A 27,088-nucleotide genomic window follows, 5' to 3' on the forward strand; every position below is an offset into this window, starting at 1 on the left:
GCGGAAAAGCAATGGGGGGAAAGTGTCAAGCCAGCTGCAGTCAGTAGGCCAGCCTAAAAGGCGAAGCCACTGTCCATCTCGGCCTTCTTTCTCTGCCCTCATTGGCTTGCCTGAGAGCCAAGTTGAAATAACAACAGCAACAGTTGCTCAAGTCAGGTGTTTGATGAGAACATCCTGCTGGCTTTTAATGCTGTGTGTTATGTCGCGAAGCCCCAGAAACGTGGTTGCTTGGAGGAGAGAGCTGTGGGATGTCAGCTGCTTCTGGGGCCACCATGCCCTTCCCTCTCATGCCTGAGCCCTGCTGCACTCATTTGCTCTGTTTCCTTTCAGTCTGTGCAGAGGGCTTCAGCGGCCCCTCCTGTCATAGGGCCTCGGCACCCCCACCGCGACCTGCCTGCGACTGCAGCGGCCAATTCCAGACAACGGCTGAGAAAGGTGAGGGAGCCGGCAGTCGTTGTCACAGAGCCTCTCTTGGGGAGCAGCAGTGGCTCAAGAAACTCATTTTTTGTGGCCTGTGCCAGCATTCCAGTGGGTTACATAGCATGGCTGGCAGGCTGTGGCCACTTAGGAGTGCACAAGTACCTGCTCAGTTGCTGAGCATCAAACCTGGATGAATGTGGTTCACCCTAGCAGCAGTGTGTGTGTGTGTGTGTGTGTGTGTGTGTGTGTGTGTGTGAGAGAGAGAGAGAGAGAGAGAGAGAGAGAGAGAGAGAGAGAGAGAGAGCACATCTTAGTCATACATATCTGTGTGTAGCTGCTTCCAGCAGGACATCCTGTTCCTGCCAGCTGTCCTGGGCAACCCCAGTGACAGAAACCTGCTTGTTGCAGAGGCGGGTGGGGACAGCGGGCACAGAGAAGTCTGTTTACTTTCCTGATGGAACAGGTTCCTATGCTTTCCTTTTGACGTGGCATAGCTGCAATCCAATCCCCGCTTACCTGAGAGTACGTTCCGTTGAATTCAACAGGACTCATTTCTGAGTAGACATGGTTAGTATGGTGCTGTTAAACATGATCTGCCCTCTCACACTGGAGGTGACAAATTTATTCCCCCTTCTCCTGGATTGTTTGCTCGGTCTCTCCCCCCCCCCGCCCCTTCCTATCTATCCTGGTCTGCTTTCTTTTCCTCTTGAGAACGGTGCCATCAGAAGGTTAGCCTGATGCTATGCTGGGCCCTGCAAAATGGGAGGGGGGGCAATATGTCTTCACTGAGTCATGGAGAAACAGGGGTAGAGGAAGGTCTAAGTGGGGTGGGTGGAAATACAGACTTGCATTTTTGTTTTGTTTTTTTAAATAGATATTTATTGAGAATATTCCATTAAGAAAAACAAAAAACAAAAAAAGAAAACATATACAGTTTACGATCCTTATTTTCTGTAACATATTTCCCTGACTTCCCCACACCTCCCCTTCTTATATTCCAATTCAAATTGTTAATTCAGCAAGTTCTTATCCCCAATTTTTTAACCTTTTTTATATTTAGTTCAATTTAAAAAACCAATTTTACAACGTCAAAATTTATACATTAGTGCTCATTCTTAAATCCTTTCCCTAAAGTCGTCCCAAATTCCCTTCCACAAATTCCCCACTTTTCATATTAATGACAAAACAGAATAAAAAGGAAAAAGACGGGTTATAATTATACCCTTTGGATCCCCAAACCCCACCCCGTCCCCTTTCCCGGTTTCAATCCCCAACAAATGTCCATCAGTCTTAATCTACTATCAGCCTGGAGATCTCACGTCCGAGGCTCTTAATTCTACAGACTTGCATTTTTGAGGCAGCAGCAATTGCATTTCTTAGATAACTTATTCAGGAAGCAAATTCGCTCCTTCGGTTAACAATGAGTGACTTCAGTGGACTCTCTTGCGCCTGGTGTGTGATGCTAGCCAGTCCTTAGATCTTCTTGAGAATGGAACTTTCTGACCCAGCCTTCAGCCCTGTACATCTGGGGCTTGGCTCTGTTACTTCAGCAATGGTGGAAAGCCACAGGCTGAGATGCTTGGGGGTGGGAGAGGCATTCCAGAGCTGTGGGCCAGCCCCTTCCCTAGCCCTTGGAGGGTGTTTTCACCAGAGTCTGGCACTGTCCAGTCCTCCTACCATGTGTACTGACCCCACCATTTCCTGGTTCTGCCATCCTTCCTTTGCACAGAGTATGGGTTTTGCAGTGTGTGTGTGGGGGGGGGGAGAAGTTGACTTAAACCAGTTTACACTGGTGGTAGCATAGGCATTTGCATAGTTACATCCTGCTGAGTAGGAAGAGGAGGCGGTGAGTCTGAGGTTTTGCCTGAGACAAATAACTAAGGGGCCTTTCTTGTTGCAGTCTGTGGTGTCCCGGTGCAGACGTGTGTGGAGGACTGCCAGCAAATGACAACCTGGAGCAATTGCTCTCTCTGTCTGCCTGCCTGTACTGGTAAGCAAAGAGCCCCTGTCCCGTGAGTTGGGTTGGGAGCACATGGACAAACCCTCCGCATTCTCTGGGTCCTCAGTCTCTGGGCTTAGATTTCCAAGGATAACAGCTTTCTTTCTTAAAGCAATATCCCTGGTGTGTTATTCCTTGGCATGCATGGCGTAAATAGTCCTGCATATCCTTACAAGCCACTTTGCAGGACCTCAATCTTTCTGTAAGGTAAACAAAATAAAAATAAACATTGCAAAGCCCAAGCTCCCCACTGAAGCAGAGCTGCTTGCCAGACCTTGGGTTCTTTGCATATGGAGAGGTATTTTGCTAAACCTGCCTGAGCCACTGAAAACCGGCCTTACCAGGCTTCATTCTTCTTCATTTATTTGATTTGTGTATTTGTACACTTTACTGGCTGTGCTGGCAAGCTGAGCAGAGGTCCATGGCCTGTTGTTTACAGTAGGATCCCAATGGATGCAATGTTAAGTGTTGTTGAATTTGGGCCTGGTGATGTGGAGAGGGTGAAGCACTCAGGGGCCTCTGGCAGCTGGTACCTCTTATTTGGGTGGGTGGGGGACACTACAGGTGGCCAGGCTGTGTCTTGTGGCCACTAGTACAGCACAAGTCCAGTGACACTAGATCCATGCACTGGCTGCCCAGTTCCTTAAACTGCGAAGCTCCTTGCCACTTACCTGTTGATGGGGCTTGTGGGCTACTTCCTTGCTAGTTTCGTCTGACTGGTCGCTGGCTGCTTCCTTTTTTCCAGAGCACCAGCCCTAAAAGTTAGGATTGTGCTTTGTATCAGCAGCTCCACCTCCTGCCCCTGCCACGCCCCTCCTCTTTAGTTCTATGTTTAACAAATGTATATCCTGCCTTTCCTCCCGAAGATGGCCAGGGTGGCAGCGAGTAACAAAACATTACCAAAAAACTTTCAAAACATTTTAAAATCCTTCCAGTGCAGAGGCAGACTGGAAAAAGTCTCAAACTGAAAGTCTTGTTGGAAGAGGAAGGTCTTCAGCAGAGATGGTACTTCCCCTATGCTGCCTCTCCCAGCAAGGAGCCCTCTTTGGGTAGCTGAAATGCTTCTTCAGCTGACAGCTTTGCGCTGGCAGGAAGGGGTCCAGCACAGGACCCTCCCCCCTCTTCAGGTTGGCCTGGGCTTGGAGAAGTCGGCAGGTATGGAACCAGCCACCCAGTGTGCTCTCTTTTCCTCTACCCCCAGACGTGACCCTGATGAGCGGCCTAGATCCTGAGGAGCTGGCCCTCATCACCATGGTCCAGTACAAAGTGCTGCACTCCCTCAACCTCACCGCAGAAGACGAAAGGGACCGGGGAAACTCCTCCAAAATCATCTATGATGCCAAATACCCATGATGCTGTTTCCGCATCCAGAAGGAAGGAAGGAAGGAAGGAAGGAAGGAAGGAAGGAAGGAAGGAAGGAAAGAAAGAAAGAAGGAGGGAAGGGGCCAATAAAAGGTTTGGGGGGGGGTTCGTCCCCTCCTATCTTCTTGAGGCTTGCATCCCGAGTGTTCCTGTTTCCATTGGGAGCTTGGCTGGATGGATGGATGGGCAGCAGCAGGGGCTCAGGGCAAAGTGGCAAATTTGGGTGTCCCATTTGTAGAGGGAGGGAGTTGTGACACCTTTCCACTCCGGTTGGCCAGCCACATGCCTCAATGGGAAACCCACCAACAGGACCTGCATGGAAGAGCAACTCTCTTTTCCTTTGGCTTCCAGCAATGGCTATTCAGAAGCACCCCCCTCCCCCCATGGCTGGCGGCACCTGCAGTCCATGGGGCACCCCTTGTGCAACTGGAAATGGGCCAGTAGTTGGCCCGCCTTATGGCGGAACAAAAGCTGCTTTGTCAGAGTTTTCATCCGCTTCCTCCATCGTCCTGTCCCCTGCAGCAGACAGCCAAGTCCCTCTCTGTCAGGAGCTGGAGTCAAGCGTAGGCAAGGCCCTTGGGAATCCCGGTTCCAGCCTCGTGAGCATGTTGTTGCATCATTCCTCCTGCTTCTCCTCAAATTTGCCTAGTCCTTCTCCTGAAGCCACCCAAGCTGACTGTCACCCACCTCTTGTGGTGTGAATCCCCTCAGCTATAACTATGCCTTGTGTTTCAAGGCTGACCTTACCTTACAGGCTTCTTGCTGCGAGCCTGAAATGCTGCTCTGAGCAGCTCCTTGGAGGAAGGGCAGGGTGAAGCACACTAATAAGTAAACCAGTTAACTTGCCTGGCATGATGTGCCAGGGCAGCCTGAGAGCAGGAGCTGAGGGGTGATGCCAGGCAAAGCTGGGAGCTGGCTATCCCAGGGCAGCCTGGTGTGGCTCTTTTGGAGGAGACAGGCTGGGCCAAGGAGGAAGCTGTGGCTTTGCCCCTTGGCAGGCGAGGCTGCCCTGTTAAAATATTTGCTAAGGAAGAGTGAAAGCTCCACCCATCATCAGCTGCACCCAGAAGAGCAGCCAAGTTAATAGCTGGGCAGAAGGACTCTGCTGGAGCTAAGAAGGGGAGCCCGAGAATTGCCCTCCTTTTGCAGGGAAAGGCTGGTGGGTTGGGAGGTTTTTGGCACAAGCTGTGAATCGTGGCCCAGGAGTCAGGGTGGGCATGAAGAGGAGGCTCCATGGCTTGGTGTGGTAGAAGCCAGGTCCTCCCCTCAGGCTCTAGCCTTACCCGCTGCAGTTGCCTTCAGACCTTTGCCACTTTCACCCTCCTCCTCCTCCTCCTCTACCCATCCCCCAGCTGCTCTGCCTGCCCAGCTGTTTGCAGCTGTACCTCTGGGGAAATCAACTGCATGGAACACAAGCTGCGCTGGGTGCCGGAGGACCTTCCCGCCAATGCCACCACTGTCCTGCTGGACTACAACCGCATTGCTACCCTCCAGAACCGCACCTTTGTCGTCCAGGGCAGCGCCCTGCGCCACCTGAGCCTTCGGAGCAACATCCTCAGGGTCATCCATCCCCAGGCCCTAGCTGGCCTTAGTGAGCTGCGGGAACTGGACCTGAGTGGGAACTACCTGATTGTCCTGCAACCCAATACTTTCCTCCCCGTGCCGAGGCTGAGGATGCTGAACCTGGGGAACAACAAGCTCTTGACGCTGGAGCCAGAGCTGCTCAGCTCCTTGCCCCACCTCGAGTCTCTGTTTCTGCAGGGCAATGCACTTGTCTCACTCTCGCCCGACCTCTTCAGCCACCTGCCTTCCCTGCACTTCCTCAGGCTGCACAACAACCCCTGGGGGTGCACCTGCGCCATCCAGCCCCTCTACCAGTGGCTCACTGACAACGTGGAGAAAGTCCCAGGTGAGCAGGACTCAACAGGGAAGGGGTTGGAAAGCTCACCTGTAGCTGGTGGCTTTAACAACAACGATCACCTTTATTTATTGTTTTATTTCATGAAATTTATAAACAGTAGACCCACAACTTAGGCACATTTAACTTGTGCACATTTAGCTTTATACGCTTGGCAAAAAAAATATTTTAAATCTTTTTTTTTAAAACGGGTGTCTGGGGAAAAAAATGATGTTGACAATTCCACCAGCTTCCACCAGCACTCGTGTTTTGACTCTACACAATTTTGGATTTATGCACTATCCCTGAAATGTAACCCTCATGTAAGATAAGAGTTGACTGTACTGCTTGACTGTAGAAAACCTCAAAGTGGTTGAAATTTTTATTATCAGTTATCTCCACTGCCCTTCAAAGTTCCAGCAATACAAGTCTGTGAACACAGTTTCTCAAAACAAATAAATAAATTGGAGCCATAACAATTTTTTTAGGGGGAGGATTCAGTTTCCCCAAGCAGCTTGCCAAAAAGAATACATGGTGTGTGGTGGGTGAAGCAGGGCAGCTGGACGCAACTGGCTTTTATTATAGCACCATCAGCTCCTTTAGAAATGACTAACCATCTGTTTGTTCATTTAGGATTGTATCCAACAAAGTTCAAAGCAGACCCATTGGAACAAATGAACCTGTGTTAGCCATGTACATTAGTTTCAGCGGGTCTCCTCTGAGTAGGACTAACATTGGATACAATCTTTATTTCTAAATTAGATTCCTTCCCGGCCAGACACCCCGGGGGGGGGGGTCACAACTATCTCCGGTTTGGCAATTAATCATGTAGAAGACATATTGATGGATTTTTATGGAAGTTATGCACCACATGGAACTGCTGTTTTGATTTCTTTTCTGGCTAACTTTAGAACAGGAGGTGCCTTGGTCTCCCTAAAAGGTCCTAGCAGAAGCAACCTCCAAGCAATCCACATTAATTCCTTTGTCAGGCAGCTTAAGAGCTTAAACCGGTTTGTGCTTGTTGGTTAGCAATCCTCTGGTCCAACATCCCCAACTGCTGCAATAACCACAGCCTTGCCCTGAGTCTCTGTCTCTCCCTTTTCCAGAGGTGGACTCTGTCTCTTGCAAACACCCCACACAGCTCACCCAACATCCCATCGCTGCCATTGGGAACGAGTCCTTTGCTCACTGCCGGGAGCCCTGGCTGAACGTAAAAGATTATGCTTTCTTCCTGCTCATTGGCCCGTCCACCTTCCTAACCAGCATCTGCATCTGCATCCTCTTCGGCTCGCTAGCGGTGGCCCAAGCAAAGATCCTCAAGGTGTCGTCCATCCAGCCAGGAGCCCTGGCAAGGCGTGCAGAGCGCGGTCCTCGCTAGCCAAGCTGCACCTCCAAACTGCCACTGTTTTGATGGCTCCCCCTCAGTCTCTATGGTGTAGTTACGTTGTGGCCCTGCAATGTGGGTCACTGTCACTCCTGGTTTGTTGGTGGTATTGAGGGGTTTACCTGGATGGGAACGTGAGAAAGCCTTGGGTAAGAGTGTGGGTGTGCAGCTAGAAAGCAGGAGGCAGGTTTGCAGTGAAGTGGCAGCAAGTGGCTTCTGGACCTTTCCTCCTACCCCACCCTTTGACCCTGGAAGAAGTGACCCCCACCAGCTCAGTTCCAAGATCACAAGCCGGCCTTGAGTCAAAGGTGACATGCTAGAAGTTTGTGAAATTATAGCCAGCACAGAGAAATGAAGCTGAATGTGGGAAGACTCAGGACAGACAAAAGACAGTTTTTCTTCGTGCAGCACAGAGCTAAACTGTGGAACTCGCTTCCATTGGGAGGCAGTGATGAACACCAGCCTAGATGGCTTTCAAAGAGGGTTAGGACAAATTCATGGCTATTGGTGGCTACGAGCCGTGGTGGCTAAACTCTGCCTCCACAGTTGGGAGGCACCAAATGCTTCTGAATACTAGGTGGTGGAAACCACAAGAAGAGAGAAGGCCCGTGCGCTCAGGTCCTGCTTGTGGGTTTTCCAAGGTGAGAACGGATTCTGGACAAAATGGGTCCCCACTGGCCTGATCCTGCAGGGCTCTTTTCATGTTCTTGCCAATAGAAAGGTGACTGGGTGGAGCAGCGTTGACACCTGCAGCTGTGGGCAGAGGCAGTGCTGAGCACCCTTCCTCTGCTCTGCTGCGTGTCAGCACCATCACTGGCTAGAGTGTGTTTTGCAGCTGCTAGCACAGCAGAGGTCAGGGGGAGCCAATCAGCTTCCAGCTAGCGCTCTAAAGCAGGGGTCAGCAAACCTTTTCAGCAGGGGGCCGGTCCACTGTCCCTCAGACCTTGTGGGGGGCCGGACTATATTTTGAAAGGGAAAAAAACACACGAATTCCTATGCCCTACAAATAACCCAGAGATGCATTTTAAATGAAAGGACACATTCTACTCATGTAAAAGGACACAGATTCCCGGACCATCCGTAGGCCAGATTTAGAAGGCAATTGGGCTGGATTCAGCCCCCGAGCCTTAGTTTGCCTACCCAAGCTATAAAGCTATCAGCTGCTGGGCCGACTCCTTCGTCTGAGACCTGATTCTCTTCAGTTTAAGAAACTTCCTTGGCACTTGTCCTCTTTGCGTGGCGCAGCAAGTGTTCTGAGATGATGCCACATAAGCCCCTGAGGAAGGGTGACTTGCCCAATAACTGCAAGCCTATAGCAAAAGGTAGGGTTCAAACACAGAGACCAGCAACCAATCCTGTGGCACACCCAAATATGTGACTCGGAGATGGCTGGTTGGGTGGGCTGGCTTCTCATGACAGGAAGGATACAGCGAGGCCTGAGCCAGCACACACCTCTGCACAAGTTTCTGTTGCACTTAGGAGAGCTTTAGGGTCTGAACAAACATAGAGCGGAGAGGATGGATGTGGCAGGCATGTATGTGGTGCCAATTCAGCTCCTTAGATGGGGATGTGGGTCGATGCTGTGCCTAGTCTGGTGGTAGAGACAGCGGTGTCTACTGGATGCCTCCCATGGTGACTTCAAAATGACTGCCTTTTCATTCTGGAGGTTGGAAAGCTGCTGACCCCTTTCAGCCTGCAGCTGGGCCCACGCAAGGCTGCTCCCCCCCCAAATGGGTAACCAGAGACGGAATCTTACTCTTCCGCACACATTCCCACCTGTCTGCTGCACAGTTGCCTAGAATTCTACTGCTTGGGGTGGAAGTTCACTTTATTCACTGGTTGCTAAAAAAGAGGTGCGTCTAAAGCTGGTGATGCAAAAGGAAATTTGCTTCCTACTGAGAAACGTCACTGCCAGGCAGAGTAAGCAATGCTGAGCTACATGGGGAAATAATCTGACCCTGGGAAACGACAGGCTCCCATGTTTCCCAGAGCCAGGAAAAGTGGTGCATTCTTGCTATTTCCCTAAAATTAATTGTCAATTTATTGAGGAAGGGGTGTTCCCATGTGATAAGTTTTAAAGTAATAAAACACGGTCCACTTTGCTCTGCACATGCTCAGAGGTGCTGTCAGTAGGCCAGCCAACAGCATCCGTGCAGCAGAAGTCTTGTATATAGCAGCTGAAACCAGGACAGGGACACTGTGGCCCAGATTGCCAGTCCTGCTTCACTTCCTGCTGTGTATTACTCCCAGGCCCCACAGCACTTCCTCTGTCTGAGCCATCTGCTGCGGTCAGAATGCAGCAGGGTAGGATAAGATGCCACCTCACTTCCTTTCAGGCAAAGCAAGCTAAATTTGGCCTCACCATTCAAACTAGGGGCACCCTTGTGGCGAAAAGCTACCCTTCCAGGTTTCCAGTCCCTGCCATCTGCCTTCCGGACGCCTATCTCACCCGCTCCGTTTCTGCCTCCTGCTTAGTCCTTCAGCTGCATGCAACTGTCAGGTCATGGCTACAAACTCCTTTGCAGGTTCCCATCTCTGCTTCACACCACCTGCAGCTGCTGCAATTTGACCTTGACACCACTCCAGCACATGCCGTGGGACAGGTGGTGTTCTTAGGGTTGCCGTTTTAAAAGCAGTAGCTGTCAGGAGCTAGAGTCAAGCATTAGGTCAGCTATCAAAGAAAAGCACGGTGTCAGTGAAGTTAACTCCTTATTCGAGAAACCGAAACGGCACAGGCCTAGTGGTCCCAGCAACTCTTCCCAGTAGGTCTTGCTCCAACAAAGCAGTTGCGAGGGGGTCCTTGCCTTCCCAGAACTTCCTAAGGCTCCTCCTCTCCAGGGTCTTTCCCAAGCAGTCACAAACTGCTTGCACACAGCCCCTCTTCTCTGACCTCTTCAGGGTGTGGGGTGTGGAGCTGGTCCCAGCAGGAAGGGGAAATTCCCTGGCTTCTTCAGCAGTCTGCCTCGCCATGCATCTTGGCCTGCGTCCTCTCCAGCCTCTGATTCTAGACTGCTCTCTTCCTGCTTACTAAGCCCTGTTAACCCTTCAGCTTCCAACCCCTCCTCCTTCCAGTCTTCTCCCTCTTCTCCCTCAGACCACTCATCGTCATCCCACCTCCAGTCACCCGACTCTGAGCCTTCTGGATGAAAAACTTCAGTTCGCCATATTCCGGCATTCTCCCTGAAGTTTCAGAAACTTTGAATGCCGACATTAGGAAGCGTCAGGCACTCCCCGAGCTATCCTTGGGGAAACAGAGACTTAAAGTTGCAGCAAGTTGGGTGTGACGACTAGAGGTGAGTCAGAAACAAATGTGGACAGCAGACAGTAGGGTTTGGCAGGCAGCCCTGTACGAAGGCAGTCGCCCTGTTGCACTGGTTTGGCTACATTAGCTGGCAGCCACTAACACACAAACATTTCTCTTTCCAGACAGTCACAGTTCAGAAGGCACTTCAGTTCCTTACTTTCCGAAGTCCATCTGTGCAATATAAGGGCTTATACACACGACCTTTTGCCCCACTCTTTCCAGGAACGGTCTGTGATTTAAAGCTCCATGCCCCCTCCCTTTTTTTGCTCGGGAGCTTTCTCTTCAAAAACTCGCTCTTTAAAGCTCAATCGTAAAGCAAACAGCAATCTGAGTAAAAACTGAATTGACATTTGCTCTGATCCAGATTTAAAGAGCGGGGTTTTGTGGGGAAAGCTCAGGTCAAAACAAAGCAGAAACCATGCTCAGACACGGTGTGTTAAAGCACAGATCAGTGCCTGGAAAGAGTGGGGCAAAAGGTAAATGTGGATAAGGAAAACCTAAAAATAAAAGCCCACTTGTAAAAAGGTGTGCAGGTACATCCCACGTGGGAAGCAAGCAAGGGCTGTGTCACTGCTGCATCTCATGGACCCAAGAACAGAATTTATGTTTTGTGTGTGTGTTGAACAGTTATGCAGAGTGGGTATTCACTGGCCATAGTCAATAATTTAGTGAGCAGAATAATAATTGCTCTGCAGACACAAAACAGAGAATGCAGCCATTAAAAGGAGAGCCAGTGTGTTTTCACCCTGCAGTCTCTGCACTGCAGAGGGTTGGACTAGATTGTCCTTTGGGCCCATTCCAATTCTCTGATCCTCCAACCTTTATTTTTCCTTTGGAGCATGTGCCAGGCCCTGAATGAAGTGCTGGTTTTTGAACTTGCTTTTGATCTACCCCCACCCCAAGCTTCAGGTATACAGTATGTCTATCCAGTTAAGGTTCATTCCATTGGAAGGCCTCTCAGTGGAATAGCCTCTGCTTTGCCTGCAGGATGTCCCAGGTTCAACCTTCACTGGCATCTCCAGGCAGGGCTGTGAGAAAGATTCCTGGCCTGAAACCCGGGAGAGCTCATAATACAGTAGTGCCCCGCAAGACGAACGCCTCGCAAGACAAAAAACTCGCTAGACGAAAGGTTTTTTCGTCCGCGATTTGCCTCGCAAGACGAATTCCCCTATGGGCTTGCTTCGCAAAACGAAGCTTGCCCCGGGGACAGCGGGTCTTCTCTTTTGAAGCAAGGGGCTGCGGGGAGATAGCGATCTCCCTGCAGCCCCTTGCTTCAGAAGAGGTCCGGGGGAAGCGGGGAAGCGAAGCGCTTCGCTTCCCCGCTTCCCCCCGACCTCTTCTGAAGCAAGGGGCTGGGGGGAGATAGCGATCTCCCTGCAGCCCCTTGCTGCAAAAGACGTCGGATGAAGCGGGGAAGCGAAGCGCTTCGCTTCCCCGCTTCCCCCCGACCTCTTCTGAAGCAAGGGGCTGGGGGGAGATAGCGATCTCCCTGCAGCCCCTTGCTGCAAAAGACGTCGGATGAAGCGGGGAAGCGAAGCGCTTCGCTTCCCCGCTTCCCCCCGACCTCTTCTGAAGCAAGGGGCTGGGGGGAGATAGCGATCTCCCTGCAGCCCCTTGCTGCAAAAGACGTCGGATGAAGCGGGGAAGCGAAGCGCTTCGCTTCCCCGCTTCCCCCCGACCTCTTCTGAAGCAAGGGGCTGGGGGGAGATAGCGATCTCCCTGCAGCCCCTTGCTGCAAAAGACGTTGGGGGAAGCGGGGAAGCGAAGCGCTTCGCTTCCCCGCTTCCCCCGGACCTCTTCTGAAGCAAGGGGCTGGGGGGAGATCGCTATCTCCCCCCATCCCCTTGCTTCAGAAGAGGTCCGGGGGAAGCGGGAAGCGAAGCGCTTCGCTTCCCCGCTTCCCCCTGACGTCTTTTGCAGCTGTTCCGAAGTGGGGCGGGGGGCGGGGTCACCTGCCCCAGCCGCCCCACTTCGGAAAGCTGTTCCAGGAACAGCTCCATAGGAACCTCCATAGGCGCCCGTCACCTCTCCAGCCAGGAGAGCGCGCGCGGGGCTAAACCAGCCCCCCGCGACCCTCTCCCAGCTGGAGAAGTGACGCGCGCCTATGGCAGGAGCCTCCATAGGCGCCCGTCACCTCTCCAGCCGGGAGAGCGCGCGCGGGGCTAAACCAGCCCCCCGCGACCCTCTCCCAGCTGGAGAAGTGACGCGTGACTATGGCAGCAGCCTCTGAAGGATGCACCGAAGCCTGGCGTGGGGGGGGGCGGAGAGACCTTCTCCCCGCGCCAGCCTTCGGATGGCTGTCCTGAAGACTTGGGGTGGGAGAAGGGTTTTCCTTCCCACCGCCAACATTCAGAATGCTGTTCTGAATGTTGGCGGTGGGGAGGAAAAACCCTCCTCCCACGCAAGCCCCGGGAACAGAGGGAAAGCGCTGCGCGCCTTCCCCTCTGTTCCCGTACCTGTCCTGAAGGCTTGCGGTGCGGAGAAAAGCCCTTCTCCGCACCGCCAGCCTGGCAAGCGGTTTCCCTAGGAACGCATTAATTGATTTTCAATGCATTCCTATGGGAAACCGTGCTTCGCAAGACGAAAAATTCGCTAGACGACAAAAATTGCGGAACGAATTAATTTCGTCTTGCGGGGCACCACTGTACTGAGCTAGACGGACCAGTAGAGGGAGGCAACTTCCTGTGTTCAGCGCCTTTTTAAAGAGAAATAAACTGGATGTCTGGGAAGAAGTCGAAACAGTGCTCTGCGCAAGAAGGTATGTGTGGTTTGCTGACTGCCACAAAGGCCTGCCAATCAACACTCTACAGCTTTGATGGGGGTTGAGAAAGGGCTTCGTAAGAAAGGCCAACCAATCGTCACTCTGCGCAGCCGGATGGAGAGGGAGGTGGCTTAGGGCTGCCACAGTTGCCGGCTAGCTGTTGAGATTCTGCACAGCTGGATCCTGCCGAGGACAGAAAGAAATGTTTGGTTCTACAGCGGTACCTCGGGTTACATACGCTTCAGGTTACAGACTCCGCTAACTCAGAAATAGTACCTCAGGTTAAGAACTTTGCTTCATGATAAGAACAGAAATCGTGCTCCGGCGGCGCGGCGGCAGCAGGAGCCCCTTTAGCTAAAGTGGTGCTTCAGGTTAAGAACAGTTTCAGGTTAAGAACGGACCTCGGGAACGAATTAAGTACTTAACCTGAGGTACCACTGTATTTCGAAGGCTGGAAGCCCAGAAAGGAACAATGGCAGCACCATACGAAATCTGTACATTTGTGGACAACCTTTCTTGACTGGTCTGCCCTTCAAGAGTCAAGGTTGGGTTCTTACTGTCCCACTTGAAAAAAAATAAAATCTGTGTATGGTAACTAAAATTCTGCAACCTGTACCCCGTCTGTAAATTAAGAAAATGCTTACGACTTCCCCTTGCTATTCTGCTAATCTTGGGAAGGGACATAGAAGCAGTTCAAGCCAAGCCCCTTACCCCCCAACCCACAATGAGAAAGTTTTATTTTAAGGGGCCGGGGGTGGCAAGAAAGCTGAGTTTTCTGCAACAGCCCCTTCCTTCCTTCCTTCTCGAAATCAATACAACTTCTTTTGGTAAAAAAATGCAATCGCCTGAAGTGAGATGAGCGCCGCACCCCATGGTCGCCTTTAACTGGACTTAATCCGTCCAGGGCTCCTTTACCATTACCTTATTATTCACAATAATTGGATACTAATGTGCAATTAAAAACGCCATAAATGCACACATCTCTTTACGAGATCATAGCCGGAAGGCACCGGTTCCCCCTCCCTTCTCCCCACCTGCCTCCCGGCGCCGCTACTCACTGAGCTCGGACACGACTCCGTTCACCGTCCCTCGAATGGCCCGCAGCGCTACTGCGCAGGCGCTCATATAGGCGCTGCTCGCCGGGCTCGGCCCTCCCTCCCTCCCTCCCTCCTTCTCCGGCCCCGCCCCTCCCGCGAGCCGGCGGGGAGAACCCGGAAGTAGCGGGAGGGAGAAGGAGCTGGCCAGGGTGCTGAGCGGAGGCGGGAGGGGAGAAGGGGGGCATCTGTTTTCAGCCAGAGCTCCACGGGGAGCGCCTGGGATCTAAACCCTGGACCTGAATATGATATATACATATCATATATTATCATAGAGCTTGGCAGTGCTCCTGAGCATGTGCAGTGTGCTAGCTCCACTCTGCTGAATCAATCAATCAATCAATCAATCAGTGACTCCATCAATTTGTTTCAGTCACTGACCAGAGTGAATTCCACTCTGCAGTGTACTACATTTGCTAAAGAGGAGCCCTTCCCATGCAAGAATCTTTGTCTCCTCTGGAGAACATTGAGTGCAATTCCTAATAATAATAATAATAATAATAATAATAATAATAATAATAATAATTTATTTATACCCCACCCATCTGGCTGGGTTGCCCCAGCCACTCTGGGCAGCTTCCAACAAAACACTAAAATACAATAACCTATTAAACATTAAAAGCTTCCCAGATGGTTGGGATATAAATGATATTGCTGCTGCTGCTGCTGCTACTACTACTACTACTACTACTACTACTACTACTACTACTACTACAACAACAACAACCTGCTTGGGAACAGGGTGAAGATTTTGGAAAAATGTGTTTGGTTTTTTTGCTCTCCTCCAGTTTCAACTGCAACCATGGAAAGGTTCTGAATCTCGTACAAAAGGGATGGGGAACATGTGACTCACCTGATGTTGTTGGACTACAACTCCCATCGTTCTGGACCCTGGCCACACCGATACCCCATCCACGCAGCAGAGAGTAGGAATGTGTCCTATTGGCCCCAATATTGTTTGCTAAAGATATGCCCTTCACATGCGATACTCCCTGGAGAATATTGAGTGAAATTCCCTCACTGCTTGGGAACAGGGTGAAGAATTTGAAGAAACAGGTTTTGTGATATGTGCTATTGACCCCAATATAGTTTCTGACTGCTTTGGCAAGTGCTTTGACACATGACATTAAAGGGCACACCCAATTCTAGCTTGAGCTGCATGTTCTGTTTGTGAATGTTATTAAGGCGGTATAGATTTATTTGAAGAGCTTCCATGTCAAAGGGCATGTGTGCCAGGAAGTCCCACACTTTATTTATTACCATTTTTAGCAGCAATGTAAAAAACCCCAGCATAAGAACAAAACACACAGTATAATTTTGTAGTCATAGATATGGTAACATAAATATTGGCTCATAATATTGATGTAACCATATCCACCAAATAATAATAATAATAATAATAATAATAATAATAATAATAATAATAATAAATTTATACCCCACCCATCTGGCTGGGTTTCCCCAGCCACTCTGGATGGCTCCCAACTGATTATTAAAAACACAATGCAGCATTAAACATTGAAAACTTTCCTAAACAGGGCATACAGAAAAAAACCCTTAATGATGCAAAGAGTGATTTGGTTCTCTCTCCCCCCCCCCCAATGTTGTTGGGTACGCACACAGTGCAAACCTGTCTCAAGGAGAGAAATCCAGCTTCTATACCCTACCAAACAATACAATGCTTTTTGTACACCCTTATTTTGCAAGTGAGCCTGCCTGCTTTTCCTTAACCCCCCACCCCAGCCCTTCACAATGGCAGATAGAAATATTACTTTCTGAGAGTTTTGAAAATACAATATCCCCACAGTGAAAATGCAATATCCTGCAGTGCGGTGGAGAAAGAGATGTACCCACAGTGTAACAGATGATAAACAAATATGTATTGCATAATAAATTGTGGCAAAAAGACCCAAGTCTCTACTCTTCTGAAGGAATAAACAAATAGCAACATTTATTCTGGTCTGGAAAAATTGTCTGCATGAACCATAACAAGAGCCGTAACCTGTAACAGTTATCTGCCACTGCAGCCTTTATTACTCAGATATTGGATTAGATACCAATCACAACTGGATGATAAGCCTCTGGGGAAAAAACAAGCAACCTACTATAATTGGAGCAGTTTTTAAAAACACTGTACCTTCGAGTGTTTTATTATGTGCAACTTAGCTAGTAATGCGCAGCACCCTGGATGGTTTTCAACTAAGTTTTACTCTGAGTATTGTCATTGAAATAAATGAAAATGACTGTTACTGTAGGTCCATTAATTTCAGTGGGTCAAGTGAAACATAGCTGAATACTACCCCCTAAGTCCAGGGATGTGAGAGGTGGCATTTCTGTGTGGGTCCTTTCTGGTGGATGAGTACATGCGTGGCTGGCCCAAAACATTTTGCCACCTGTAGCAATGGATAGGATGGCACCTCCTGCCTGTTTAATGTACACAGAAGCTGACTGGACTGACAGGTGTCACTTACTGGTGTTGACCTATAAAGTCTTACACAGCTCAGGACCCCAGTGCCTTAAAGAAACAACTCTCCCCATACAAACCATCCCAGACCCTGTGCTTGTCATCTGAGGCCCTTCTCTATGTCCCACCTCCCTGAGAGGTTCGGAGGGTGACATCTAGGGATTCACCCATCCTTAGAGTGGGGTGTGCTGTTGTGCCAGACCTATAGTCTTTAGGCCTCTCCTTTTTGGCTCTAAAGGTCACTTTTCCTGGGCCACAGGAAGATGTTGTCATCTTCCTGCATATGGGGTTCTCTGTCAGGGGTGGGTTTGAGCTGATGGACATTGTGAACTATGGGTTAAAATTAAATGGTCTCATGTCTTGAGACCAATCCCCCATGTCTGGATGATCTGAGATAAGGGAGCCATGTGGCACTGGGTTACCATTGTGATACCTGGGAGGTCAAGTGTATGACTTGCTGAGTCATTTCATGACTACGTGTAGAGATGGGTATCATAGTCTCTAGGACATTGCATGCCTTGCTGCTGTCCTGTTTGCATGTCAGGAGCCTGAGTCAGGTGTAGGTCTGTAATAAAAAACACCAGTCTCAGTGAAGTTAACTCTTCATTCAAAGAAACTAGAACTACACAGTCCTAGTGATGCCAGCAACTCTTCTCAGTAAGAGAATGAGCCAGTTGTGAGGTGAGCCAGTTGTGAGGACTGAAGGTCCCTGTCTTCCCTTCCTCTCTGGGGTTTTTTCCAAGCTATCATAGACTGCGTCTGTACGCAACCAATCTCTCCTCTGATCTTTTCATTTCTCTATGTTTTCTGGAAGACTGGGGGTGGGGAGCGCATGTCTGTCTCCTGCCCCCCCCTCCTCCCAAGGGTCATCTAGTTCAACTCCCTGCAATGCAGAATATGCAGGTTGCCAATACAGGATCAAACCTTGGCATTACCAGCTCCTCGCTCTAACCAACGGAGCTGAAACAGTGGTCTACTTAGTCCATGGAATAACACTGGATATGAGCTTGTTTCAGCGTTAAGCTTAGAATCATGGAACTGTAGAGCCCAAGGATAATCTAATCCAACTCCCCACAAGTCATGAATCTGTCCCCTAATGCGGGGCTCGAACCCACGACCCACAGAAGAAGAGTTTCATGCTCCACCAACTGAGCTATCTCAGGTTGAGAAATGACAGATTGTTCTCACTTTTCAGGCTAGTCTTGGAAAGGGGCCATCTTTCGATATAAATCTTTTGATATAAAGTCAACACATCAAAGCCTGCTGCTCCAGGGTCACTTAAAGCAGCTTCCGTCGTTCCTGCTCCTCTTGACGCAAACAGGATTTCAACACATACAGTCAAGTCAATGCAGCCATTGTTCACTGATTTTTCGGCCTGGTACATTTCCCCTTCTTCAGACATCTCACTGTCAGCACATAAAAGAACCATTCATTCATGGTAATGCCCCAAAGTATTGTGTCGGTCAATTAGGTGAGGTGCTCTTGTCTTATATGAGCCTTAGGATTGCAGCGTTAGAATCATAGAATCGTATGGCTGGAAGGGACCGCAAGTGTCATCTAGTCCAACCCCCTGCCATGAGATTAATAGTCATCTAGTCCCACCACCCTGAGATTAATAGTCTCATGTTCTACTGACTGAGCTTTCATGAAGCAAAAGCAACTGGAAAAAATTTCAGCATCAGAATCATACTGCTTCAGAGAGCTAAATAGGTGTGATAGCTCTGTCAGTAAAGCACAAGGTGCTTCATCTCAGGGTTGTGGGTTCAAACCCACGTTGGTCAAAAAATTCCTGCATCCCCAGGTAGGACAATGGGAAAGCTCAGTTGGTAAGAGCATGAAACTCTTAATCCCGGAGTTGTGGATTCAAGCCCCATATTGGGCAAACGATTCCTGCACTGGCAGGCAGAAATTCAACAGGGGCAGCTGTCTCCCCATCCTAACCAGATGATGTTGAACAAATCTGTTGAGGTCTGCCGCAAAAACATGGTCATTCTGCCAAAGGGCCACCATTCTGCTCTCTTCTTGACCAAGGGAGGTGCTGCTTTTGCCTCATCCATTTTTTCACCTGTCCGACTATGGGTGTTTTTGGTGTGTGTGTGGTCCCCCCCCAGTAGTTATTGTTTTTGAGTCAAAATTTATTTCCTAATGCCTTGATTCCCCCCAGCACTGATCATCACCAGTAGACCACGAGACTCTTCATCTCATCAGAACTAGACCATTCTATGATCTATGACCAGCAGCAACAACTAGTAACAAAAGGCAGGCTGTGTTTCGGCCTAGTGGCTGGAACCTTTAAACCAAGCCTGCCTAGAGTTATCAGTTGCTAGGCAGCGCCCCAAAGCAAGCGGGATTTTTGGGTGGGTGTGCGATGCTGTGGGCGTTGCCACTCTCTCTTACACACACATAGGAAAGGTTGCCTATTTCAGACCCCTCAACTGCTCCTCAACCATCCTGGTGTGTGTGTGTGTTTTGTGAGAGCACAGAGGCCATTTTGTAATTAACCACTCCTAGAGTCTTTCTGCTACAGGGCAGCTCTATAAATTAAGTCAGTCAATATATATGGGGAAAGCCAAGTGTAACTTTGAGAAGGATCTGAAATACTTCCTTTGAAGCTTGAATTTCTTTTATTCTGGATTATTTGATTTTTTTATGGTGGGGGGTGAACCATGTATTCCTTGGAGGAAAAAGTAGGATAAAAATGCAATAAATAAGCTCTTCTGCTTACATCCTTAAGAAAGCTGGAGGGGCCAGCGAGATGGAGATGTCAGTTGCCAGCCTGCTGCCCAGAGATCTCCACGTGGTCACAATTGGACCTCTGCCCATTGCAAAACTCACCTGGGGAATTTTTTTTAAAATATAAGATATTTATTAAAGTTTCACAAATTATATAATCAAACACAACAATACAAACAAACACAAACAAGAAAAAAACCAAAACACATATAATTTCAAATCCTTGTTTTCTTAAAACTTACTTCACCAACCTCCTCATACCTCCCCTTTCTGCATTCCAATTTCAAATATTTAGTTCAGCAAATCCTCACCCTTAATTTTATCTAATTGTTAACCTTTCTTTTCTTTTAACTTAATCTTTACAGCTGTAATCCACTTAATTTCTAAAGCCGCATCATTTTAACACTCATTAATTTTACAATGTTTCTTAAGATAGTTCTTAAATATACTCTGGCTTCTCCTCAGATTGTATAAATCTTTCGCCTTTTTCACCTGGGGAATTTTGAACAGTGCTGGGTACAGAGACCAGAAAAGTTGCTACATTACCACATGAATTGGTAGCATTGCATTGAAGGCATGAGGAAGACCAGTATGCAGTCTGTTCCTTGACAAGGTTGGGAACATGTCCTGGCAGGGGATGGAGATCTCCTATCCCAGAGAAAGACTAACTGTGATGTAATTTCGATTTTAGGGTGATGGGGTCAGCGGCTCTAAGGATGCATCCGAAGGTAGTCCGAGTCGTGTTGGGGTTGCTCTTCGCCAGTTCTGGTAGGAAGTTCCTGGAGGAAGACAAGAGATAAAAAGTGGGAAGATCACAATATTTATTTCAAGTCCCCTGGCTTTTCTTTCTTCTTCTTATGGACGCAACTGAGCAAATTCTGAGTCATTTTATCTGTGGATAAAATTATGAGGGGTGTGTGTGTGTGTGTGTGTGCGTGCAAAAGTCCTAGGTGTCAGAGTCAACCCTTCCAAAACAGTTAGGCTGGCAAGGCAAAGGAGATAAAGGCTGTCTGTAACCAGCAAGAGCAGTTCTCCTTAGAATAAGAGAATCATATATTTGGAAGGGACCCCAAGGGTCATCTAGTCCAACCCTCTGCAATGCAGGAAGTTGGAGTTATTGTTCTTTTTTGCTCAACTGAGGTTTTAAAGCAGAGATTGGATGGCCATCTGTCATGGATGTTTGAGTGGAGTTTCCTGCATTGGAGGGGGTCGGGCTAGATGACCCCTGGGTCCCTTCCTATTCTATGATTCTGTGGTTCCCAGACCAGCAAGCAGGCCCAACCCAAAAGCATTTCTAGTGCCCAGGAACACCATCTGACATGCCCCTTCCCTCCTTTGTCCAAATCCCCAGCTTTGAGAGGTGGGAACAAGAAGCTACTGTTTTGAAAGTTAGCAACAAGAAGCTAACATTTTACTGATGCCACCTTTCCTTTCCACACAGTGCTGGGGTTGTGCCCCCCAAGATGGATCCTGTACAGGAATGAGCTTTGCCTTTACATCCCAGCTGGCTCTCTTGTTCTGTCCTGGAGTGAAGCCAGAGTCTTCTGCAGGGACCAAAAGGCAGACCTGGTTGTCATTAAGGATTACCACAAGCAGGTAAGAAGCGGATTTTGCAAGCTGCAGGCTGGGAATGCTTTAGTTTGGGAGGGAGGAAGCGAGGGAAACCTCACTTGAGGTTGACTGCCTGGCATAGAATCCAGATCTGACCCAGGTATGGCAATGGCCAGGTGCTCTAGGTGCCGTGTTTCATTTCTGCTTTATCTTTTAAAGGAAAAATCTCAAAGTGGTTGACAACCCACTAAAACATCCAATCAAACAATCCAGAAGGGGGGAAAAATTCAAGCTTCAAGGAAAATATTGCAGATCCTTCTCAAAGTGACAATTTGCTTTCCCTTTATTTATTGACCAACTTAATTGATAGAGTGGTCCCAAAGCAGAATTTCTTTAGGAAGCCAGTGTGCTGTAGTGGTTGAAGAGTTGAACCAGGACCTGGGAGATCAGGGTTCAACTCCCCACTCAGCCAGTCATGAAGCTCACTGCGTGACCTTGGAGTCAATCACAGACTCTTAACCTACCACGCAGGGTCGTTGTAGGGATTAACTGAGGAGGAGGCGAACCAAGAGATCTCTGCAAAATGCACCCGGCACCTGGCGAATTTCTAACACTGTTCAGAACCCTTTTCAATTTTCTTTTTTAAAGTAATATTTATTAGAGTTTCGAGTAATACAAAGAACAAAAAGAAAAAAAAGAAAAAAAGAATTCATCATTTACAGTCCCATTTTCAATAACTTTTTTCCGCGACTTCCCCTCACCTCCCCTTCTTGTATTCCAAGTCCAAATATTTATCCAACAAGTTCTTATCTCAAATTTCTTAACCTTAATTTGTTATTATACTTATTTATATTAGATTTTTAACCTTAATTCATTATTATATTTAATTCAATTTATATATCAACTTTTAACTTATATACCTCAATCATTTATAGAAAACTTTTTCTAAGGTCGACCCTATTTCCCTTCCACGAATTCCCCATTCTTATACTAATAGCAACACAAAATTAAACAGAATAAAAAAGATCAAGCCCCCTTTGGATTTCCAAACCCCACCCTCCCTTCCCCGGTTTCGATCCCCAAACCATAGTCCATTAGTCAATCTATTATTAGCCTGGCAACCTCACGTCCGAGGCTCTTAAATCTCTCTCAGTCCCTTTCTGCCGGCTTCCAGAACCCTTTTCTATTCTGCACCCAGTGAGGGCTCTTGAGTCCCAGGTCGGCTAGGTCATTTCCTGAGCCCAGGAACATAAACAGCTAGTGCAACTAGCTGAGCATTGTCTGCACTGACTGGCAGCAGCTCTCCAAGATTTCATGCAAGGACGCTGCCCCAGCGCTACCCAGAGATGCTGCCTTCTGCATGCAAAGCAATTGCCCTAACACCAAGCCATGGCCCCTTTCCTGTAGAAGTCCCTGGCAGAGACTGTTGGGAAAGTGGCGAAAGTTATGCTGCCTGCCTTTGCTCCCACTGCAGGACAGCTCAGTCGGTAGAGCATGAAACTCTTTTTTAAAAAAATATTTTTATTACAAATTTAAACAAAACATATTATCTTAATACATATCATCCTTAATTCCCCCCATTCCCCCTCCCCCCATAAAATAACCCACCCTCCCCTCCCCCCTGACTTCCCTCAGCTCCAGTCTCTGGTTTCTCTACAAATACTATTCTCTGCATATTACAAAACTGTATAAATCCTTAATTTATCTGGCTGGTTATTGTCCATAAAAAGTTTGTGAGTGTTTATTCAAAACCTGCCAAAACCTGCCAGTTCACTTTGTTGTTTCTTTAAGTACTTTGTAAAAGGTTCCATTCATCATTAAAGTCACAGTTATCCTTGTCCCATAGTTTACGTGTCAATTTTGCCAATTCTGCATAGTCCATCAGTTTCTCTTGCCATAGTTCTTTAGTCGGGGTTTCCTCATTCTTCCATCCTTGTGCTATTAAGACTCTCCCCGCCATTGTTGCATACATGAAGATATTTTTCAGCTTCCTTGGCAGGTCTTTTCCTACAATCCCTAACAGAAATGCTTCAGGTTTCTTAACAAATGTTAGATGGAACATTTTCTTCAGTTCATTGTATATCATTTCCCAAAACTTTTTAATTTCATTACAATCCTACCACATATGATAAAATGTCCCCTCCTTTTCCTTACACTTCCAACACACATTTGAACTGGTTTTATACATTTTACCTAACTGCACTGGAGTTATATACCATCTATACATCATCTTCATATAATTTTCTTTCAGCAAAGAACAATCTGAGAGCATGAAACTCTTAATCTTGGGCAAAAAGATTCCTGCATTGCAGGGGTTTAGATTAGATGACCCTTGGGGTTCCTTCCAACTCAACAATGTTATGATTCTGTGATTTTATTATGCTGCCTTTGCACAGATGTTCCTGACGGAACTCTCAGACAGCACCCGGGAAAACGCCTTGCACTACTGGATCGGGTTAGCATGGCGAGAGGCAAGCAGTCAGCTTGCCTGGGTGGATGGGACCCCATTATCGCAGAGCTGGTACAGGTAAGAGAACCTTGTTGCGTGGCTCTGATGGCAGAGGGCTCCAGTGTGGGGCTTCAACCCACAACCCCAAGATCAAGTCTCCTGCTCTGCCGACGGAGCTATAAAAGTGGTTTGCTAAGAGATCAGAAGCAAGTTGTTTGCTTTTGGATCTTGAACTCTTTCTGCTTTATCAGAAACTGGCTCCAAGGCCACCCCAAGAAGGAGCATTGCACACAGCTCGTGGGCATCTACGCTGGCCAGTGGAGGGACTGGGATTGCGGTGCCAACGTCTCCTTCATCTGTGAGATGCCCATGAAAGGTAAGAGCAAAGAGGGTGTCTCCTTCTCAGCCTCGACATTCAGCAACCAGCAGGAGGCATAATGAGGGAGGCTATAGAAATACTGCATTTTGCTGATGAATGGAGAAAGCCAACCCCAGCAGCCCTCACTAATTTTAATAGTAGTAGTAGTAGTAATTGTAGTAGTAGTATTTATATCCTGCCCATCTGGCTGGGTTTTACCTCCCCAGCACCCAGGGTCGGCATGGAAGGGGTCCCTTGACGCTTCAAGACTTAGTAGCCATTGACAGGCCTCTCCTCTGTGCATCACACTGTTGACTCATGTTATGCTTGTTGTCCACTAAGACCCCTAGACCCTTTTCACATGTGCTACTAGTAAGCCAGGTGTCCCCCATCTTATATTTGTGCAGATGGTTTTTCCTACCAAGGTGCAGAACCTTACAGTTGTCCCTGTTGAAATTTTGCTAGTTTGGGCTCAGTTCTCCAATCCGTTAAGGTCATCTTGAAACCCGATTCTGTCTTCTGTGGCAATAGCTACCCCTTTCACTTTGGGGTCATCTGCAAATTTGATGAGCATCCCCTCAATTCCTTCATCCAAGATGTTAAACTACAGCGGACCCAGGACAGAGCCCTGCGGCAGCCCCCCTTTCCCCCCAGGATGACGAGGAACCATTAACGAGCACACTTTGGGTTCAGCCAGGCAACCAGCTACAAATCCATCTAACAGTTTCCTCGTCCAGCTCACATTTTACCTGCTTCTTCACAATAATATCATGGGGGATTTTGTCGAAAGCCCTGCTGGGGGAAGTGCAAAGGGGATCTCTGGATTTCAGGAGGAGAAAGTGTGGAGGGGAATGCTGGGTGGATGAAGGGGAAATAAAGGCAGTGTGAGGAGTTCACCATTTACATTAATCTAAAATGTGGACCTGCCCACCAACTTCATAGCTGCACCTTCTTGTACCTCTCTCTCTCCCCTTGTGCCTTTCCTGTTTAGATGCCCTCCCTGGCTCTGTGAGGAAAGTGCCCTTCCGCTCCCACTGCTATGCCTTCCATTTCCCATCCTTCCGGGAACTGAGGTCATGGAGAGAGGCCCAGTCTTTTTGCCAGGAATCTGGGGAGGGCCTCGCAATTGTTGGAGATGAGGAGCAGAACACCTTCCTGTCAGGTGAGGGATGGAAGCAGCAAACCAGTAGCCAAGACAGTAGCATTTGGGGCTGATCTAGCTGGGCTCCTCTTAGAATAATAGAATCATAGTTGGAAGGGACCACAAGGACCATCTATCTAGTAGTCCAGCCCCCGCAATGCAGGAATCCTTTTGCCCAACACGGGGCTCGAACCTATGAACCAGAGATAAAGAATCTCATGCTCTACCAATTGAGATATGTGCTTCTTATTAGTTTTTTAAGTGCCCTTAGGGGATGGCTGTTGCCATTTATCTCTTTATATTTTAAATATTTTGGGGGCTGCTTTTCTGGGCAAATGTCCCTTTAAAGATGCTTACAGTCAAAAGCAGCAAAAAATGAAACTAACAGTGGAGATTTTCAAAACTTAAAAGAGCACCTGTACCCAAATGCCGCCCTCAGAATAACTCTCTTCCTCCTCCTCTTCAGTTGGTACAGTGTGGTGCTGATAATGCCAAGGTTGCAGGTTTGATCCCCGTATGGGACAACTGTGTATGCCTGCATTGCAGGGGGTCAGACTAGATGACCCTCGGGTCCCTTCCCTTCCCGACCTATAATTCTATGATTCTATGAGATGGTGGCATTTATTGTCCCCATTCAAACTGGGAGGTAGTAGTGATGGTTTTGCACTGAAAGAGGGTGCGGGGAGCTGGCCACCTAATCCTTACCAAGAAACATCTGTGATGGTTTCTCCTTTTCCTCCCCAGATGCCTTTCCTGAGGACGGCTGGCAGATGTGGATCGGGCTGCGCTTTGGCACCTCATGGAGGTGGAGTGACTCGTCAGCTCCCCCAGCCTATTTCCGGTGGCATCTGGGTATGTTGAGTCCAAGCATGATCGCTCCTGTACAGAAGAGTCCTGAATCACAGCTGGTTCTCTGTGTCAGAACTCTTGGTTGCCGTCCAGAACTGCATAAAAACTAGAATCATAGATTTGTAGAGTTGGAAGGGACCCCAACTCAACCCCCTGTAATGCAGGAATCTCAACTCAAGCATGATGACAGATGGCCATCCAACCTCTGCTTAAAAATCTCCAAGGAAGGAGAGGCCACCACCTTCTGAGGGGGTCCAATCCTCAGTTGAACAGCTCGTACTGCCCTAAAGCTGTTCCTAACATTTAGTCAGAATCCTCTTTCTTGTAACTTGAATCCATTGGTTCGAGTCTTAGGCTCCAGAGCAGCAGAAAGCAAGCTTGTTCCATCTTCCATGTGATGACCTTAAGATATTTGAAGATGGCTCTCATCTGTCCCATCAGTTTCCTCTTTTTCAGGCTAAACATACCCAACTCTCTCTACTGTTCCTCATAAGACTTGCTCCATAAGACCTGGGGCTCTTTATTATTTTATTGCCCCTATTTATTTATTTATTTATTTATTTATTGCATTCATATCCCACATTTTTCTACAAGGAGCTCTTTCCCTCCACCCTTAACCCCCTTAATCCCCACAACAACAATGCCCAAATTAAGATTTGAACCCTGGTCTCTCCCAGGCCCTAGTCTGCAATACCACATTGACTCAGCTGGGGTTCCTTCTCCACACAAATGGGCTGTGGGATGGGGTGTTGAGGCTGGGGGAAGGGTGTGGAATGGGCCTAAAGTTCTTGCCCATTTCCCACTTGGGGTGGGAAAGAAGTGCAGGAAGTGATAATGAAGGTAGCATTAGGAAGTGTGTTGGGACTTCCTGGAGACTAGGTAGGAGGCTGTAGCTAGAAGCCGCTCATATGGGCTCTTACAACCCCTGGCTGCTCTATTCTCTAGGAAAAGCCCCTGAACAGGTGAAGGACCAGTGTGTGGTGCTGAGTCTGCAGCCCACCAATATGGCCCAACATGGGACGTGGCAAACCAGACCGTGCAATGAGCGTCCTACGACCGAAATAACAGGATTTGTCTGCCAGCACAGATATGGTGAGTGCCATAGATGCTCAAGGGCAACAGAGGGGCCGCAGACAGGCTGGAGCAGACAGAGAGAGAGAGCTGCCTCTTAACTCCTCTCTTCTCATGAGTGGAGAAAAGGGGAGCTAAAATCACAAAGCAATTTGCAGTATAAAAGCACCACTCAGGTGTGAAACTGTTGGATTTTCATCTGAAATGCTGGACATCATCTCAAGGAAAGCGATAGCGATATCGCTATCGGT

At 48.4% G+C, this 27,088-nt stretch overlaps 3 protein-coding genes across 3 annotated transcripts in view; all 3 read left to right on the forward strand.

Annotated features, from left to right (window-relative positions):
• LOC308574124 (uncharacterized protein) overlaps positions 1 to 5,354 on the forward strand; it is a 36,722-nt gene extending 31,368 nt beyond the window's left edge. Inside the window, exons 29-31 of the mRNA XM_081171594.1 lie at positions 331 to 435; positions 2,321 to 2,410; positions 5,134 to 5,354. Coding sequence (XP_081027720.1) covers positions 331 to 435; positions 2,321 to 2,410; positions 5,134 to 5,318 — 380 coding nt within the window. The 3' untranslated portion in view covers positions 5,319 to 5,354. The remainder of the gene's footprint in view (positions 1 to 330; positions 436 to 2,320; positions 2,411 to 5,133) is intronic.
• A 2,306-nt stretch (positions 5,355 to 7,660) lies between these two features.
• Positions 7,661 to 27,088, forward strand: part of LOC308574125 (uncharacterized protein) — a 47,632-nt gene continuing 28,204 nt past the window's right edge. Inside the window, exons 1-8 of the mRNA XM_081171595.1 lie at positions 7,661 to 7,703; positions 20,110 to 20,186; positions 20,860 to 21,014; positions 23,366 to 23,496; positions 23,670 to 23,794; positions 24,768 to 24,938; positions 25,662 to 25,769; positions 26,712 to 26,858. Coding sequence (XP_081027721.1) covers positions 20,114 to 20,186; positions 20,860 to 21,014; positions 23,366 to 23,496; positions 23,670 to 23,794; positions 24,768 to 24,938; positions 25,662 to 25,769; positions 26,712 to 26,858 — 910 coding nt within the window. The 5' untranslated portion in view covers positions 7,661 to 7,703; positions 20,110 to 20,113. The remainder of the gene's footprint in view (positions 7,704 to 20,109; positions 20,187 to 20,859; positions 21,015 to 23,365; positions 23,497 to 23,669; positions 23,795 to 24,767; positions 24,939 to 25,661; positions 25,770 to 26,711; positions 26,859 to 27,088) is intronic.
• SLC18A1 (solute carrier family 18 member A1) overlaps positions 10,662 to 27,088 on the forward strand; it is a 90,034-nt gene continuing 73,607 nt past the window's right edge. The window contains exons 1-2 of the mRNA XM_081171703.1: positions 10,662 to 11,444; positions 13,019 to 13,124. The gene's annotated coding sequence lies outside the window, so the exon portion shown is untranslated. The remainder of the gene's footprint in view (positions 11,445 to 13,018; positions 13,125 to 27,088) is intronic.

The sequence above is a fragment of the Podarcis bocagei genome (genome assembly GCF_964188305.1).
Source record: "Podarcis bocagei genome assembly, chromosome: 15".
Lineage (NCBI taxonomy): Eukaryota > Metazoa > Chordata > Lepidosauria > Squamata > Lacertidae > Podarcis > Podarcis bocagei.